Raw genomic sequence first — 18,994 nt, forward strand, 5'->3', positions numbered from 1 at the left:
ATTTGTCGATCTCCAATCTGATTTCATCAGGTCACATTTGTGAGTTTGTGTAGGGTGAGTTGTTTGTTGTCGTGGGGATTCTCTTTAAAAGGGTGTTTAGTGCGATTTTGCTTGTTTAAAAAAAAAACATTATTGTTTGCACCTACGGGGACTTTAAGGTTTGATATCATTCTCTGACTAATTTGACAAAGATTTGAGAGTAATAGGTAATACTTAAAGTTTTCTTCGAGGTAAGACCTCTGCGTTTGGTTTTTGCGATGATCTCAATACCATGATCGAAATAATTTTTTTTGGAAGATGTTCACAGGAAAAAATGAAAACTGTGTTAGAACTTATACTTTCCCAGAAATTCTAGCTATGTATCGTAAACGATTTAAGCTCAAAATACAAGTGACATGATGAAAATCTCCCAAGAACAATTGTTACAGTAACGGGTATGTATCCAAATTGAATACTCAACTTCGTTCTTGGACGAATCCTAAGCATTTCCATAGTCAGTTCAACAACTCTTACTAAACGTGTAAAACACATTATCAAGTAACATGGTCACATTAGCAACACAATCACCAGAAGAAAGCAGAATCTGTCAGCGCAAATCAAAGACAATCGAACTGTCCAAAGAAAATTATCTCAAAAACCCCTAATTTTAGGGTGGCCAAACTACTTTCACTCATAGAGAAGTTCCATCGAACTAAAATAAACTCACAACTCCAACCGTTCCCACAGATTTTTCGAGTAGTGGCCACATGCTCAACAAAATCAAACCCTGTCAAGGCAAATCCGAGACCTTCCAGTGACAATTCCCAATTCCAAGGTCCGCAGCCAACCTTGTGGCCAATGCCGCACGATCTTATCACCTTATCAGTGACTCAACCCGGTGGTTGGCCAACACAACTCACGCGTCTGACATTACCAGTGTCAAAACGCCCGAAGAGCTCCGTCCTGCTGGACAATCCGAGCATGACTGCCGGAGATTTATCTATCACGATTGCGCCGATCTCTATCTTATAAACAATTACGCCCACAGGTGGCCAACAATGGGTATTCAACGTAGATTCGCCCGATACAGCGAGAGACCTTCCTCGACGAATGTTTGGCAAAACAAGATGGCTTTCTCACGAGGAAGCCGGGACTCAGCGGACCGTGAAGATGGAGATGGTCGCTTCTGTTCGTGCAGGAGTGTTACAATGTCCGGGAGAATCGTGTTTGCAGTGTGAGGGTGGAATGGTGATGTGGAAAATGGTGAGACGTACTTACTGCAGAGGAAATGTATTAAAAAGTTGAGGAGTTGCAGATGGTAGCTTCTGTTCATGCAGGGCAATGTTTAACTGGAGAATCGTGTTAGAAGAATTGTGGGTAACTTAAAATGGCGAGAACATTTTTAAGTCGTTTTTAACCTGCTCCAGAGGAAATTCATTGAAAATTTGCGAAGGTTTGGATGGTCGCATGTTTGTGCAGGATCGCATGTGTTTAACTGGTAGGAAGATAGAATAAAATAGTAGAATCTGAGATTTACAATAACATAAAATTAAGAGTCGTATGAAATCAAGGTTATTTGAAAATGACTCTTTTGTTATCAAGGGTCTTCTTATTGAGATTCCACTGTACTTCTTTTCGAGAGGGGATGTATTAAAATTCGAGTTGATGTTAGGGTTACATTCGACTACTTTTGGCGAGTTTTTTAAACATGGTAGTCAATGTAGTGACCAAACACTTGATCCTATACAGTAGAGTATCAATTTAGAAGAACTGGAAATCAAACATTGAAAATAGTAATGATAAGCTAAAACAAGGATTTTTGGCGTGTGATATTTCGTAAGATAAATTAATTGTGATACATACGACGACTGAGATCCTAAGCCTAATCAGAGAAATTTAAAATTTAATAAATAAAAAAATGCATAATCGACATTGTATTCTCATAACACATATCAATAGTTTAAGTTACTTCCATACTTCTGTATAGAATAGATTCTGTTGATATTGCAACCTAGACAATTAACTGTCATATCGTTGTAGGAAAATCAAAATTTCACTGATCAAAAGGTCATTTAAAGTTAACCTGTGGTAAAATATGAATATTCTTAAATGTGTAATACTACCTACAAAAAAATTTTAAACTTTGGATGTTAGTGAATATGAATTTGCTTAGTACATGCTTAAACAGTTGCAATCATACAAAATTAAATTTGCCTTAAATTTTTACAATATTTTTTCAACATAGCTAATCGATTCAGATTTTACGTCGTAACTCCTAATGGACCAGCTAGGCAGATGTTTCAATGTCCCCGCAGCTGCTTACAAGCGGCTTACAGTAGGGGGTGTCCCACCCCACAGTGCAAGGGTTGACGGATGCTTACTAAGCCTATTATTGACCGCTGTCACCCCTGTCGTCAGCCAATCAGAGGCCAGCGTCGATCCGCCATCTTAATTCATTAGTCAGATATCCCGCCACGTGTCCTCGACGACGCTATCTGCAGCTGAAGTTGAGAATACACTTTGGATGAGTCACGGTAAAATATTTAACTACATGAGTGTTTGTGAACAGTGGGAGAGTATTTTCTAAGCTTAGAACAAAATGTTAACATAAAAAAGTGAACAAACATAAGGAGGGGGAAAATGCACTGTAGGTATACATGTAAATTGTTGAGTGAAGATTTTCATATGATGCAATCAACAATTTACCATGGGATTCAATGGTGACACCATCACTACGTTTGACAAATTTTGGCCCAATCCTGTATAAGTAACTCCATATAATAATGATAAAAAGAATAGGTATCCATATGAAATTTCAATAAACTAATAAGCCAAGTTATTGTATACCTATCATAAAATATCGATTAATCCCACACTAATGATCGAAACATAACACTTTTGAACTATTGTGACAAGTGTTTAACAAAACTGTTGATATTTACCTGATGGCCTACGTATGATACTTAATTCAAAGCTAAACCACCTATTTCAACCTTGTAATATATTTAAAAAATAGTCAATTAATATATTATACCTATATTTTAAACAAGTGTTAAATGAAATATATTTTCACGTTTGCGTCAGCATCTTTTGTACGTGATACTGAAGCTCTACAACTTTTTCAGGCATAATGAGTTTCTTTTTACCAAAAGATCCATTACCGACATTTTACATTTAAAAATTCAAAAAATTCAATTAGAAATACAAATTCTATTAAATTCGAAATATAAAAGAACCCAATTATCCCACTTGGGACCGGTCAAGCATTGCTGGCGGACAAAGAAGTCCAAAGAGTACTTGTTGTTAATTAATCGGTAAAAATCCAACTTGAGGTCCTTATTGCCCATTTAACCGGCGCAATTCGTGACTTGGCCTTTTGTAAGTTTGAAAGGAGCAAGTATAATGGTGAATAGTCGAGCAAACTGTTTGGTTTGGCCACTTGACTTTTAATTATAAAGTAAGGGTCTAACGAGGGACAAACGAGTTTTTGGTCGTTTCCGGACTGTGTTCGTACTATCGAATGCTTACATAGCTCGATATTGACGTATTTTTAATCGTTTCGAGTATTATTAGCCTTGTTAGGTTGGTGTAGTTGATATTTTACAAAATTATTGTTACATATTTACTGTAATTCTTAATCGATAATATTCAATCCACGGTACGAAAAACGTATATGAGGGTGTTGCTAAATTAAAACTAAGGTCTTAGTGAGAAAATTATTTTAATTATATTTCTTTATAACTATAACTTAAAATGTTATCATCTACTTACAAATAGTTATCGCCATAGACAAAAATTGTCTATGATATCGCTCAGCAAAGATAGGTAGTTCAAAAGCGTGGTTAAAATGGCGAGGTGAACATTTTATGCTCTAAAGTCGAACTATATTCCTACCTTGAATAACAAATTCCAACCATGACTGTTTCAAAGTACGCATGATTCACAAAAGCATTGTTCAAACTAACACAAAACAAAACCCATGTAACATCGATAATTTGCATTTTTCGGCTTAGAGAATTGCAGTCGAAAAAATCTCAAAAGAAAAGTAACTAGATAAAAAACATGCGACGTTGAATGAGGGTTCTGAAACGCCAGTAAACGTCGGGAAACCGATACTTTCGGCGGCAATGGTGTTCAGATTGCGTATAACAGCGGCCGGGAGTACCCCAAGGCAGTGTTCTGGGGCTTATTTTCTTTTTAACCGACGATTTCAGGTGTCATCAGAACCTATCTTTCCGACAACGGTGAAGTAAAAGGCTTACAGCTTTAGGGCCATAGATATGCTTAGGGCACGGTTTGATCGTAGAATTCCCAATGATGAAATATTATGCAGTTGGTAGTGTACTTATGTGTGTATTTGGTGGCTTGATAAACTGTTTTCAACCGTCGTGAAAACTAAAGTAAAACACTTGCAATGATTTTCTTACAAAACGTTTCTTCTTTAAGTTGTTTAAACTGACCATTTCGCTTTAAGATATTTAACCAAAACATCAACTACCTACTTTAAAGCAACGAATACTCAAACCTTCCAAACAAATAAGCGCACATCTAAAGTACCTCTACGATCTGACCCCCTTGTCATTGCATTACACCCCCCCCCCCGTTTAACACCACCACGTGTATGTAGGGACAATACTCCATTGGTATATATACAGTATAGTATAACCACATAAAAACTACTTTGCAGCCAACAACTCTAAATAGCCCCAGTACGACCCCCCTTTCCTCATTACCTTATAAACCCCGGCCCCCTCCAACTCCCCCCTGTTTAACTCGTCTACATGTGTATGTAGTTGTAGGTGTCTGTGGCACTTGTTCAGGCAATTAGCAGGCTGGTGAAGATCGATGGTAGACAACGGTGCAAGGCACGACCGTGACGTGACAGGCCATTCAATTGTCGTCGTTCTACCTCCAATTGAAAACAGCTGACGTGAGGTCCCGCACTTCCAGCACTTGAGCTGGTGATTGTAATTGTGGCCGAAGTTGAGAGGGAAGAAATCGAGTGACTGAGGAGTTTCGTTTTCAAGGGTGTTGTGGGAATTTGTATTGTTGAATTGATTGAAAGTTGTCTATTTTTATTTGTATGATTGAGGTTGGTTAGGTTTTGGATTGTAGGGTAGGACTTGTGTCGATATCATTTTATGAGTTTGAGATGTCTTACATGAGGTGAGTATTACAAAAAAAGCGCATAATTTCGCTCAAAATTGTCCCTGTTCGGGCGCCATTTGCGAATGGCAATGGCAGTTATAATAATAAGGAAAATCCCATAAACTATTGCTATTGAAAGAATTTGATTCTACTTGGACTAATGAAATCCTATTTATGACTACATTTACTAAACCTACAAATCTTCTTTCGGAACATGTTTTATTACATGTATGTCTCAAACATCTAAAAATTCAGGCAGTTAATTAGCTAAGTTCATTGACAAGAAGTTTCGATAAGACTTAATCTTTTTAAGACTTATTCAACTCATTGATGACACCATACTTAGTCCAAACACTCTGAGTCTACGTTCGTTTCAAAATTGATGTCCTATCAAATTCGACACGTTTACTTTCAGAAACACATATTTCCCTACACTTGATTAGGTTGCCACATTCAACCTCGGAAGAGAAAACACAAATCGATTCGACAATCGAGAATCCCATAGAGAGTTTAATCTCGGTGAGATTGTAATGCGAGATTGATCGGGAATCGTCCATGATTGCACAGCCAATCACAATCGGCGATGATTGCGACAAGACGACCCCTGAGGAACGCCGGACAAACCTCTCATCACTCCGAAAATCAACATTCAAAGGGTCGTGTAATTTTAAAACAATTAAACCGCCTGATGAGCAGCGCCGGACGCTATTAATGCGGCTCGTAATGAGCCATATTGTTTGGGACCACCGCGCTGCAGACGGAACCTCTCCGATTTTTCAACTCGGACGGCCCTGGGGCAGTGACAGCGACGGCTGACAGACCGCTTACCGCTGTAATCAGAACTTGGGCGCTGGAGGACGTTGGTGGCTAAATACCTCTTTAAAATGCGATAACTTGTCATGCCACGGTAATTATGGGAGTTGAAATGCGATTTGAGGGACTTGAAATGGAAATTCAAATTCATCACGATTCTTAGTGTAAGTGGTCGCGAATTTTGTACATCCTACATCAGACTGAATGGTAGTCCTTATGTTTATGTTTGTTTGGAAAGTGATATCGGTTGCCTCAAGAATATTTGCCTAAAAATTGCTCCTCGTTAAGTGCCCTGAGTGTTTTCATGGCAACGAATTATTTTAGTTTACCTTAGACTGGTGAAAGATCATCCCTCCGTTTGTGGTTGAATGGAGATTTTACTAAGGCTGCGGCCACACGGGCGTTTTTTCACGCAAGAACGCAGCGTGAAAAAACGCGAGAAATATGAGCAGCATTAAATGTAATGAGGTATGCCACACGCAGTGTGTTTTCCCGCAGTAGCGGGCGCCTATTTGTTTCAATGCTACTCTAATTTTTGTGCGTGTTTTCACGCTGCGTTTGTGCGTGAAAAAAAAACGCCCGTATGGCCGCAGCCTAAATCTCAAGCTTTTTGGGACATAAAATATAGTGATATGTAAAATATATGTAAAATATAATGTAAGATTATACACCAAAGGCCCTTAATCACTTCCTCCTTCTAGCACAGAAGGTCTTAACCACCTCGTGTGAGTGTGACAATTTGTTTACCCTAGACATAGCAAAGTGTTATCCAGCTAGGGATGTTCCCCTAGTGTTCCACATTGTTTTCCCTTCTGTAGGATTTTCTATCACGTTCTGCAGTGTTTTCCCTAAACTCCTTGACCGAGAGCTGAGCCAGCGACGGTTAAGTCGTGGAGTTGGCAAACTATCAACAGCGACAACCGGATCCATCATCCTGCAAATGGCTGCAACGTCAGAATCGCCTCGGGACTCTACGTCAACTTGTCAATGTGTCTTTACTTCCTGGTAAACATGCGTCTTCGAGGAAACCTGCTTGTTTAGTGGATTGCTCATCATATTGAAAATTTGCACTCCAGGGATGGTTGATGGCATGACCATAAACAATGATATTACGTGAAAACAATACCCTTTTGTTGTATATTTTTTATTGGTTTTAGAACATTGTCAATTTTGAATAGTATTCTAGATTCTAGAGGCATATTATGTATGATAAATTATTGTGGTATTTGAATTTCATTTTGGACTACAAACTAGTGAAGGATTATTTTGTTTGTTCAAATATTGTGAGATTGTCTCCTCCACCACTAGTGAAAAGAATAAATTTAAAAACACCAAAGTTTGATAAATTTGACTAAAAATTAGTTTTAGTACTACCATAGACTGGAGTATGTTTTATCTATGGCACTACTAAGCATTTTATTTTGTGAAAACCAATTGTGAGAATTAAATAAACGAATAAACTCTTTTCCATAGCTTACGGCAGTAGAATTATCATAATTGTCATATCATGTTATTCACCCAGATTTAGAAACATAAAAGTAAAAAAATATTTATAAAATATATAACAGCACGGGCAGAATAATATTTTACAAGAAAATGCAGCGTTCGAAATATTCCTTGTCATTTTCGAATAATCCCTGATAGAAAGTAGCCCCTCACAGACAGCTCCGTTCTAGTGGCAGTTTATTTGACATATCGACCTCTCCCTGACATATCACCCGTGTATGTCCTCTCTGTGTCGTCTGAATCACTGTTACAAACACCGGGGAAAGGTGAGCACAAAGTTGCTTGGAGTACGACAAGGAATGCCGCTCGGACCGGTTTTGTTTTTGTCAAGATTCGGTTAAATTGCAATCGTACATTTGGTAAATTGATTTTACAATTTGGGATTATGCAACGTCCAGTTTTGGATTGCCACATATAATTTGTATAAAGTGTTACTCCTAGTTTAGTTGTATATGTTTTTTTCCTTTACCTGCTTTAGTGAAGTAGTTTTGCATGACTCAAACCTATTCATACATTTTGTTCTATTGAAACGGATTTTAAGAAATAAGTTATAGTTTGCCCCCTCCAAATATCATACATATAAGGATTTATTAGGATAATCACTTCAGATAGGGTCTCTATTGATTTTTCAAACTTATTCGGAGTTTTTTGTTCAAACGTGTCACACTATGGAAATTAAACGTACTTAGTTGTAAAAAGAAGCGCGTTTCTATTCCTGAAAAATCTAGAACATTTCATACATTGATTAAGTACACAAAACACACTTTACAATTTAGCCATACATTTTTTTATTTCACCACAAGCAAAAAAAATCCATTTTTCACCCCGTGATTCCGAATTTAGCAATTGAAACGCAAACGACGTACTTTCCCGCCAAGCTCTAGATTACCCGCGCAAATCACCGCGTATCAATCAGATGCGTGTTCCAAGTCGACACTTTTTGTGTCCACCACGAGTACCCGCCCTTCTGACATTAGCGACGTCTTTTAATAAGAAATAATTCCGTCACGCAACCTCACGAGTCACGTCGGCCACTTCCTTCCTCCTCTGATAACCAAACAGGTCTTCTGTCATGTTATCACGGCGTGACACAAACTAGTTTCACTTAACTACCGCCTCGCCACGTCCAGGCGGGGTTGGCGTGATAAATACTGACAAGAGTTAGGGGTAAGGGGAGGGGAGGGGGAGAGTTAACAATGAACCTCAGTGCAAGAAGTGAAGAAAAAATTCGATTGTTAGAGATTGAATCAAAGCTACCCAAAAAATGTTGTTTGAATTAGTGTATATAAAAACAAAATATTTAAAAACTTTGAAAATTATGGCTTAAAGTTATTAGAATTGTATTGTGACTTAAAATTCAATTAAAATTAGTATTTCACCGACGAAAGTAATTAATACAATTTTATTATGGATTCAACGTGAAATTATCAAATTTTTAATAATAAGTCAAATATAGGCAAATACAGTTATAGCTGTATGTGTGTTTGACTACATAGTCGTGTTTTAGTAACGCAAGGATAGAGTATACCTACATAAACTATACACAGGTACAGTATAATAATAGTTATACTGTATAGTGTAATATTGCTTACACACACACAATTATTGCCACGTCAGGGCTTTAAATGTCATTTAACTCCCAAATTATGGCAATTTTCGCTGATTGGCTCACTTACCATCTTGTACTAACCGTCTTGTGAGTAAATAGTATGGGTAAATACAGGGTGAATAAAAAGTCAAGACCCCCCCCCCCCCATCTAATATTTTTCCAAGAAGATATACAGAGATATCCTTTTGGTGGTCGAGCAATCTTAGCATGAAATTCATTTTATCATTTTGAAATTTTTGAGTGTCCCCCCAAAAGGGGGGATTTGGGGGGCAACTCAAATATTTTAAATGCAAACCCCCTACAAGTGACACCTCCTTTTGAAGTGTTTACAAAAACTTAAAGAATGGTGAAAACTAGAGGTCGCTATCTCTTCTCTATCCAAAATGGTAGCCCGTCAAATGTTGTGGAAAATCAACGGTAAAATTGTTAATATTGGCTGCCATTTAGGATAGAGAAGAGATACCGAGCTCTGGTTTTCACCATTCTTTAAGTTTTTGTAAACACTTCAAAATAAGGTGTAACTTGAAGGGGGTTTACATTTAACATTTTTGAGCTTCCCCCCAAAAGGGGGGATTCGGGGGACAACTAAAAATGATTCAATAGAAACCCCTATCAAATGACACCTCATTTTGAAGTATTTACAAAAACTTAAAGAATGGTGAAAACCAGAGCTCGCTATCTCTTCTCTATCCTAAATGGCAGCCAATATTAACAATTTTACCGTTGATTTTCCACAACATTTGACGGGCTACCGTTTTGGATAGAGAAGAGATAGCGACCTCTAGTTTTCACCATTCTTTAAGTTTTTGTAAACACTTCAAAAGGAGGTGTCACTTGTAGGGGGTTTGCATTTAAAATATTTGAGTTGCCCCCCAAATCCCCTCTTTTGGGGGGACACTAAAAAATTTCAAAATGATAAAATGAAACTTCATGCTAAGATTGCTCGACCACCAAAAGGATATCTCTGTATATTTACTTGGAAAAATATTAGATGGGGGGGGTCTTGACTTTTTATTCACCCTGTATATTAGCATAAGTGTTATTTGGCGTATCTTTTGTGCTTTCAGGTAAATTAATAACACGTACGATGCTGATTAAGAAGTTATTATGGGGTTAAAATATCACTGTATGTAAATTATTAAATAATAAACCTTAAAAATATATTAATGATAATAAATATTTAATTAATTAGTAAAACAAAAATATAATAATACTTTGTCTAATATTTTGATAATTCAAATTCCCTACTTGATCTTCGACACCTTACTGATTGCTTAACATAGACTCTGATTGGCATTCCTGGAAGCAGTGCTACCACTACACAGGAACGATATTACCACAGGGATGCCAACCTAACATAGCAGACATTCCTAGCCATTAATTACCGACCTGGGCATTTACTGGCCAGTATTTATTGAAAACACGCCACTGTAAATATCTCGGTAATTAAATTTTATTGAGCTTTTACCCGCGGTATTCCACGCGCGGTGTAAATAAGGCGGGAGATTTCTGGCTCTCCCACATATTGTAGGGCTTCGTCTTGGAAGGATTTTAAAATCAACTTTGCTAACTCGTGTAATGTTGTAAAAACCATGTGAGTTGAACATGGTTGTATTTGTATTTTTATGAGAAAAAATTGAAATAAATATTTTGGGATTTGTCGAATAGATTTATGCGTACTGAGGTCAGAATAGTAATTGATTTTACAATAATGAAATCAACTTTTTCTATAAGTTTTGTTCAGGAGTTTTTAATGGATATTGATACTGATTTTTGTTCGTCACATAGGCCTACTCTTAAGTTTTGTATGCAATATTTTCATAATTTTGGTAAGGTGGATTTTCTTAACAGAAATAGTAAATTGTAAATCCATCGGTGACATAAATTACCATACACACAGTATTTCAAACTGAGTACTGATTTCATGGGTTAGATTATATTTGTTGTAGCCTGTAGTACTTGAGTAGGTAATTTATATACTCAAGAATAGCTCTTAAAATGGTAAAGAGAATAAGAAATATATGATTTCATAAAGTGATACTTTTATTTCAAAACCTATTTACATTAGAAAATGTATTTTTTATAAATATAATTAGTGTTAACAATATACTTTTCGATCAACCAGATAACAATAAGTACACGATTTTTCGAACCGATACAATACTGATTTATACTGATTTATTAACTTCTCAAACTACTATTGTAAACATACGTAAATCGTCACCATACAGCTCTACCATTCGCTGATTTTATTGCAGACATTTGAATATCTACTTTCCCGTAGTTTATGAATATTCGTATCAATACGATATAACGTCGAAACCCAGCATATGACCATCTAAAACTTGTAAAACATTATCTCCATGAAACATCATCACTCATAGATTCTCTCTCTTTCAACAATGAAATCTCACATAAACCCACCTCACATTGTACGAGGACAAAGCTTACTACACAAGTAGTCATTCCCGGTGTCATTTGAGCTGTAGAAGTGTCAATGGCGCTAGCGACTCGCTGAGTAGCGTGCGGCACGCTAGCGTGTGCGTGTTGGACACAGCTATTCATTGTGCCCGGGACATCTAGGAAATTGACAACCGTAATGGACCCTTTAATGGCGAGGGATCTTGGGGTAAATAAGTGTGTAGATGAGGAATTGAAGGGTGAAATCGATGGTGATTTTGAGGTGTTGAATAGTTTAGATTGTAATATTGAAAAATTAAAGGGATTTGAAGATTAAATATATATCACACACTTTTCCATAAGAAACCAAAAGGTTAGTGTTATTTCTGTGATGTTTGTATATTTGTATTGTATCGCTTCGAAAAATCGTGTACTTATTATCATTGGTTGATCGAAAACTATATTGTTAACACTAATTATATTTAAAAAAAACATTTTCTAATGTAAACATTATCCAGATTACACCATTTTCTATTACACACTAATATAAAAGCTACATTCCATTCCCGTTGAGAATCAGTGAAAGGTAATTTCATGTTAAATAAATTATTTTCGTGTAAATCAATATGACGCTCTTCGTATGAAGAAAGAAGACCGTCCTGGTACAGCCTGATGATGGCGCCATCCAAGTGCCGAAACTAGTTGTGTTTACAACATTGGATTGTCTAATAACAGGTATTTGAACCTTTTTAGTATAGTTTTATGGTTCCAGTGATTTAAAAAAGATTGCAGTAATGTTTGTTGACAGATCAGTATACTGAAGGTTTCTATATCATACAATTTTCGATTATAGATACACTACTATGAGAAATATAGTCCATTCCCGTTGTGAAAAATATATAAAACAATGAGTAAATAAAATTTAGACAGTTTTTAACGTTAATTAGCAATGTTAAATTGTAATATGAAAGTGGTGTTGATGTTTTATTAATATTTTATAACACATCTCGCTAAAATAATCAGTTCTCTAATTTTATTAAATCTAAATCGAGTTAACTGACTAAGGATGCATTACCGTCACTGTAAGTCTATATTCTATTTCCATTCTATTTGTTTAAAGTATTAGTAGTTAATTTAATAATAAAAGAGACATTAAATTTACCAAGCCAACGACTTTTATATGCATTATGAAATCTTAACTTCACTAATCTACACTTCAAGTGTAAATTAATATATAGAACACGCTTGTTCTGAAAATACCTATATAAACTAAATAACTCATAGAGTATTACTATATTATTTATGAAATTTAATACTTTCTGTGTCGAAATTCTGTTTCAGTAATAAGCCTCAAGACTTCTAAATAACTGCTCGAATATTTGTCCCCACAAAATTATATAAATATTCCTTTCCACGAATCAACTAAGTACAATATTTACTTTTTAAGTTAAATTAATTTGTTGAAGTAAAATCATCAAGAATTTACAATTCCACTATTACAAAATTTATACTATATCATTTATAAACATATTTCCTACTAAACCATTTTATGACTCACCCAAAACTCAAAATCAAAAGGGCTGAAGCTCAGGCGCGGGGCGTGCTCCAGAAAAGTCTCCTTGTCCTTGAGACACCTAATCTTCATGGCGACCGTAAAGCAATGAGTTCCAACCACTAATGAACACACGCTAATAAATATTTAACGGGCCAATCGGGGAGACGGTAGGCCGAAACTGTTTAAGTTTTTGTCGCAAAGTGTAAACCGATTCTTCGAAAAGCGGTTAGCTTAACCACTCGAGAGGGTTTGTAGCGGTTTAGAGTTAATATATATTCATGGAGAAGACCGGGTAAAAACTATGTCTCGCGACAAAAAAGTGCTACTTAATTTTGAAAGGTAATAGGATATGCTAAGTGGTTTGAGAAAAAAAAATGCTACTTGTATTAGTTTTAAGGGGTTTTGAATATGTTTTAGACAACGTTTTGCAACATAAAATATGGTGAATACGTGTAAACTAAATAATAAATAAATTATCAAATTTTATGGAACAAAATTCTTTGTACGATTTTATTGCATTTCGTGCCTACATCATGGAACACTTTCCAATACATTTTTTTACAAGCAAGCAAATAACAAAATTGCAAACATGTAAGATTGTGTTTTAAAAATGTCCAATCAGAAAATTTATGATAATTATTTAATTTTGTGTTATTGTGATTTGCTGAGTATTTTTATCAGACTTAATACTTTACTCTGTAACTTGAAACAACAATTAAATTTGTGTACAATAGACGTGTTTTAATGCACGGGAATTTTACAACAATGTACGTATGTATGTATTACACAATGTATGTATTACTTGACTAATAAGTTAAGGAATTATACTTTTGTTTTATGTACCGTCTACAAAAAATAGTATAGAGCAATTTAATATTCAAAAAAGCTAAAAAGAACGAAACATTTGATCGAGAAGATTAAAAAAGTTCCATAAACTTAATAATAATCCCTTACTAGTGCCAACAGTATAAAAAGTGTAGGTCTATTTATTTAATTCTACAGACAAAATAGAGTTTTCTCCGAATTTTTGCCAGATACTGTAATGAAAATTACTAGAAGGAGGCAAAACAACAACAGTATCAAAAACAAACAATCACTCAAGTAGTTACCACGAATTTAAGAATAGATACTATAGGACCTATGGTTTACATCCTCAAATTTGAACAGCTCCTAAATACCTTACATCCATTTCCACGTCTCACGTTTTCCCACGAAAAGACACCACGACCTTTCCGCGGAGATTTCGGGGAGATTTAGTCCACCTAAATTGGCCTCATGGAGATGAATGGTAGTTTTTTCTACGATTTGACAGATTAATTCGTCCGCGACCTTTGTTTTGGCGGGACGGCTGTCATTATGGCGCGGCGTGAGCTGTCAGCTGTCGCACCTGTCTGCTGGACCTCGGCACGACACGCTGAGTTGTTTGTACGAACTTTGACACTGGAGTCAGGTAGGGGACGTTTAATTTACGTGGATTTAACATTGATTTTACACACAGTCGGTGGTTTTCACGGAGATCGGATGGATTTATCCTTTGAGTAAACTACAGCAATAAGAACTATAGATGAATTCCGAATTTTAGCATCGCAGTGTTGTACAACTTTATGGTGTTTGATGGAGTTTGAACCCTTAGGTCTTAGGATTGTAATATGCCATAAGAGTAATTGCTTGTAAAATAAAAACACGTCTGAGGCATTGTGATATTTTTCTGTTTTCAATCTTCGTGTATACAAATACGATTGTGCTATATTCAAAACAGATTTGATTAGGAAATTTTAATTCATCTCATTCCCTAATAATTAATATTTCTAAGATTAAAAACGTTGAATCCTTTTATTCAAGGTCAATATACTTTGATTCTTGCACTGTGTACACAAAAAGTTTTGACGTCTACGCGAACGTACTAAAGAATCCAACTTAATCAGTTTTCATAAATTTTATTCTATGCAGAACGATGATTACAATTTCAGTACTTTTTAAGCTGGAAAATTAACGTTTTTAATAGGTAAATCTAGTACGAGTGGAAACTAAATTAGTCACGTGGCTTGGCGTCGAGAGAGTTCTTCAATAGAGGGAACATTCTCACTTCAAAACCTATACTACTTTGTGCTATTGATGCTTCAGCAAGATGGGGGTCCTGAACCACCAGGCCAACATACCACTAATATCACATACAGTACCAAAAATACATTGGTGACTGACGAGGCTCATACCCGACACTCCACGACCGAAGTCTCGCGCTCCAAACCTTGTGTTTACTGTTTACACCGTTCCCGACATATCGAACCGGATTCTCGCACTTAATCCGTTTAGCTATGACCTGTATCCGATATTCCCACGGTCGGCTTAGCCGGTTGGATTTCCGGTTGGGTACCGGAAGTCGTAAGTGACGTCACCGGTACCCCAGCCTCGGTATGACGGTAACCATGGGAACGTCTGACTGGTCATACGCATACATTACCGGATATCGCTATGATGTTGTGCAATCGCAAGCCTTGGGACGAGTGTCAAACTTGGCGACGTCAGAATTTATTGCTAGAGCTTTTAACACTAACGACCGATCGAAGGTTATTCGTACTCTTTCCTTAGTTTTACCCTAGTTTCTTGTTTAGAGGTAGAGAGCTCTACATGGTAATGGTATGTCATAAAAAATAAATATCCTGTAAATGTTTAACATGGCTGCGATATATTTTTAATTTCACTGTAATTTTTCGCTTTTCGGTATTGTGAGTTTGAAATTTAAACAAAAACACTGGTATTTTTATTTTACTAGACACTATCCTAATATTTTTTACAACAAAACATATGCCTTCTAGATTTTAGTAAAATTGCAATTTATACAATGTGGGTTTTAGGAACCAATTATTGTACAATGGAAAACCATTTAGATATTAGAGAAGTTGTGTGTTATACTAATTGAATTTTTAACCCCGGAAAAAAGAGCAACGATTTTTTATGATTAAGAGTTGGCCAGAATCGTCTCGACTCGGCGTTCAATTTTGGTCGTTTTAATCTGTTAATATCAAGTCTTGAAATTTAAGCATGCATGTGGTTAAAATATCGAATATTTTATCTGCCATTACACATGTTTATAAATAAATCTAAAACATTACTATCCAAAACCAAATATCTTCCAGTAATTCCAATTAAAAAAAACACCCCAAACAAAACCTAAACATTTCACCAACCGCATTTCCCACACCACTCGACGAACGTTTAATAAAGACGGACGGTACATTACGCGCCAAATAAAGTTAAATCCGTGTATAATGGCGGCCAGGTGGCGGGCAATCCCACAACCGGCAATTAGCAGACGACAAAATCTCCGGTACGGGACGTAAGTGGCGGTGCTACGCCCACCCGAATCTAGATAAATTATACCAATTTCCAAGATATAGTAGCTTGCTGCGTGACTACACCGCACGACTGTTCTCTTCTCTGCGTCTCTTGGGTCTCTGACAGCCAAATGAGAGACGTTCCGGTCGACCGGCCGCGGCAATTCACGGAGGAATTCAATATGGTCTGTTTGGATTCGCAACGTGTGAATTCAGCTACATTTTGCGCTGTGTTTGCGGTGCAAGTATTGTACACGTCTTTTGCAAAGGGAGCTGTTCTAACACTTGTTCAACCTAATGTTAACAATTAAAATCCATGCGTGTAGCCCCTGAGCTGTTGGACATAATTTAAGACTAAATTACTTACGTAATCCCGTAGCTCAATAAAATGTTTCGGACATGTTTCGGTGTTAACACCATCGTCAGCTTCAGGTACATAGAGTTATCAGAAGAAACATTTGATTGTTTTATGTATTTATTTGTGCCGTTTCGTACTGTGTTTATCTTCTGACGATGTTGAACTACTGATAAACTCTACATGTACCTGAAGCTGACAATGAGGTCATTTTTTTATGATCTATACAATTTCTGTTTCAACATTTATGGTATCTTGGTACAGAACTGATTTTGGAGTCGTTCCAGCAACTTCTTCACTATACACGTGGCTACTCAGGTAATTTAATGAATTCGAAGAATTTGTTTTTTCTGGGTGTTGATTGTAATTTACTACGGTTTCTAATTGTGACAATCATGAAATTATGTGTATTCAAATCAACAGTGTCTTTTTAACCGCACCGCATGATTCTATGAGTGACGTTGTAGTTCCATGGTGTTCTGGCTATATATTGTGACACAAATCTATTCGGCATTTACAAGAAACGGTCCAAAGCCTACATACCGTGCAGATGGTAGGGGCGAGTGCCAGGTGAGGTTCGGCCGGCCTAGCAGGGTTGGAGGCCGCGCCACTGGTTGGGGTGGAGTTGGCTTCAGGCCTGAAGAACCAAGAAGCCACTGACGCCCACTGTAACAAGATATATACCAATTAGCCACTAATCAGCTAATTAATATTGAATATCTATAGAGTGTTCCAAACAATTATTACGAAGTGTGTAGCATTCGTATTGAACAATTGGGGTTTTGTAATCGTGGATTCTTCATAAATTCTCCGTTGTCTTATAGAGTAATTGTCCAATGTCTCTTAAAATAAAAACATACAGCTTAATTAAATCTCTGATCAGTAGATATAATAGGAGAATATGACCTCACTTTCGGCGTTTTTGGACCTAGGACTTTTGAATTTTTTTGGTGAAAAAACACCCAAAATAGGTAAAATATGATGGTTTTACCCTATTTTTGGCGTTTTAGAGGCTATATGGGGGCATTTTTTGGTTAAAAAATGTTATTAATACTGAAAAAACAAGCCTGGAAATGAAGAGCTTTTTTTGACCACTTTTTTTAAAACCCAGCTCTCGGCACGTGAACTCGGACGCGCTCCCGACCCATAGGTTACTTCTGATCCCCAGCGATGACAAACTAAAAGTCTTATGAAAAAATGTTAGAAACAAAAATTGAGGAACATCTAATCATCTATACTTCTTCCACTGAAAGTTTTTCTCTGACCGAAAAATAAAAAAAATCCTCGCTTACTTACTTTTTCATGTTTGCTTTGAGTAACCTTTTTATATTTTCCTTAATTAATAATTATACAGTGGCATAAATTAAATTATATTTATATTGTATTAAACAGTAGTTTATGTAGAATTTTAATATATAAATTTTATGCTATAAATATTTTTTTTAGAAGCTAGACAAACATGTAAGTGATAGAAGGCGCATCACTTTGAACATCGTCATGCCCCCGACAGTGCCGTGCTGGTAATACTTAGAGTTTGAAACTATTGCTATTGTTGAAATTATATTATAACACATTTACATACAAAAGAAACTGGTAAATGGTTTTAAATTGTTTAACTTTTTATGCTGTATTATTATGTTGAAGGCTATTTTGGTTGCTGGAATTTTAGCTGTTTTGTTGTATATCAAGCCTTTTTTTTAGATATAAGTATTTTTAAACAATAAATCAGACCTTTATTTACTAATGCTATTATTATATTACAATGCATTGGCATACAAATGAAAATGGTTTGATTTATTTGTACTCATATAAAATAATATAATTCTTATGAGTTATAGGGATGTCTGGTGATTAAATCACAAATTTAGAATATTTAATAATGGACTTTTAAAATAATGGAATTAAGTATAGACTTATAACATTTTCATGATAACTGTTTGATTTATTTGTACTCATTTAAAATAATGTTAAAATAGTATTTGATTTTTATGTTGTATTATTGTTTTTTGTTGTTTAAAAGTTGGAACTCATAGTGTACCTAAATTTAACCATTTGTCGTATCTCAAGCAGTTTTTGAGAAATAAGCATTTTAAAACGATAAAGTCACACCAGTAATGCATGGAGTTTGTAACCATTACCAACACTGATATTATGTTATAATACATTGTCATACAAATGGAACCATTTAATTTATTTACCAAATGGTATTCATATAAGTTTTAGATTTTTAAATTTTTACCCTGTATTATTGTTTTATATCAAAAGTTGAAATCAATGTAGTGTGCCTAAATATG

At 35.9% G+C, this 18,994-nt stretch overlaps 1 protein-coding gene across 3 annotated transcripts in view; it reads right to left on the reverse strand.

The window, feature by feature from the left end:
• The window catches only part of LOC129004343 (zinc finger protein basonuclin-2-like), a 174,188-nt gene that overhangs the window by 98,917 nt on the left and 56,277 nt on the right, over positions 1–18,994 (reverse strand). For all 3 annotated transcript variants that reach the window (XM_054432905.1, XM_054432904.1, XM_054432903.1), the window contains one exon: positions 17,244–17,366. In XM_054432905.1, coding sequence (XP_054288880.1) covers positions 17,244–17,366 — 123 coding nt within the window. The remainder of the gene's footprint in view (positions 1–17,243; positions 17,367–18,994) is intronic.

This window comes from Macrosteles quadrilineatus, unplaced genomic scaffold, assembly GCF_028750875.1.
Source record: "Macrosteles quadrilineatus isolate MER2022 unplaced genomic scaffold, UCM_ALF_1.0 Scaffold_9__3_contigs__length_116548681, whole genome shotgun sequence".
NCBI lineage: Eukaryota > Metazoa > Arthropoda > Insecta > Hemiptera > Cicadellidae > Macrosteles > Macrosteles quadrilineatus.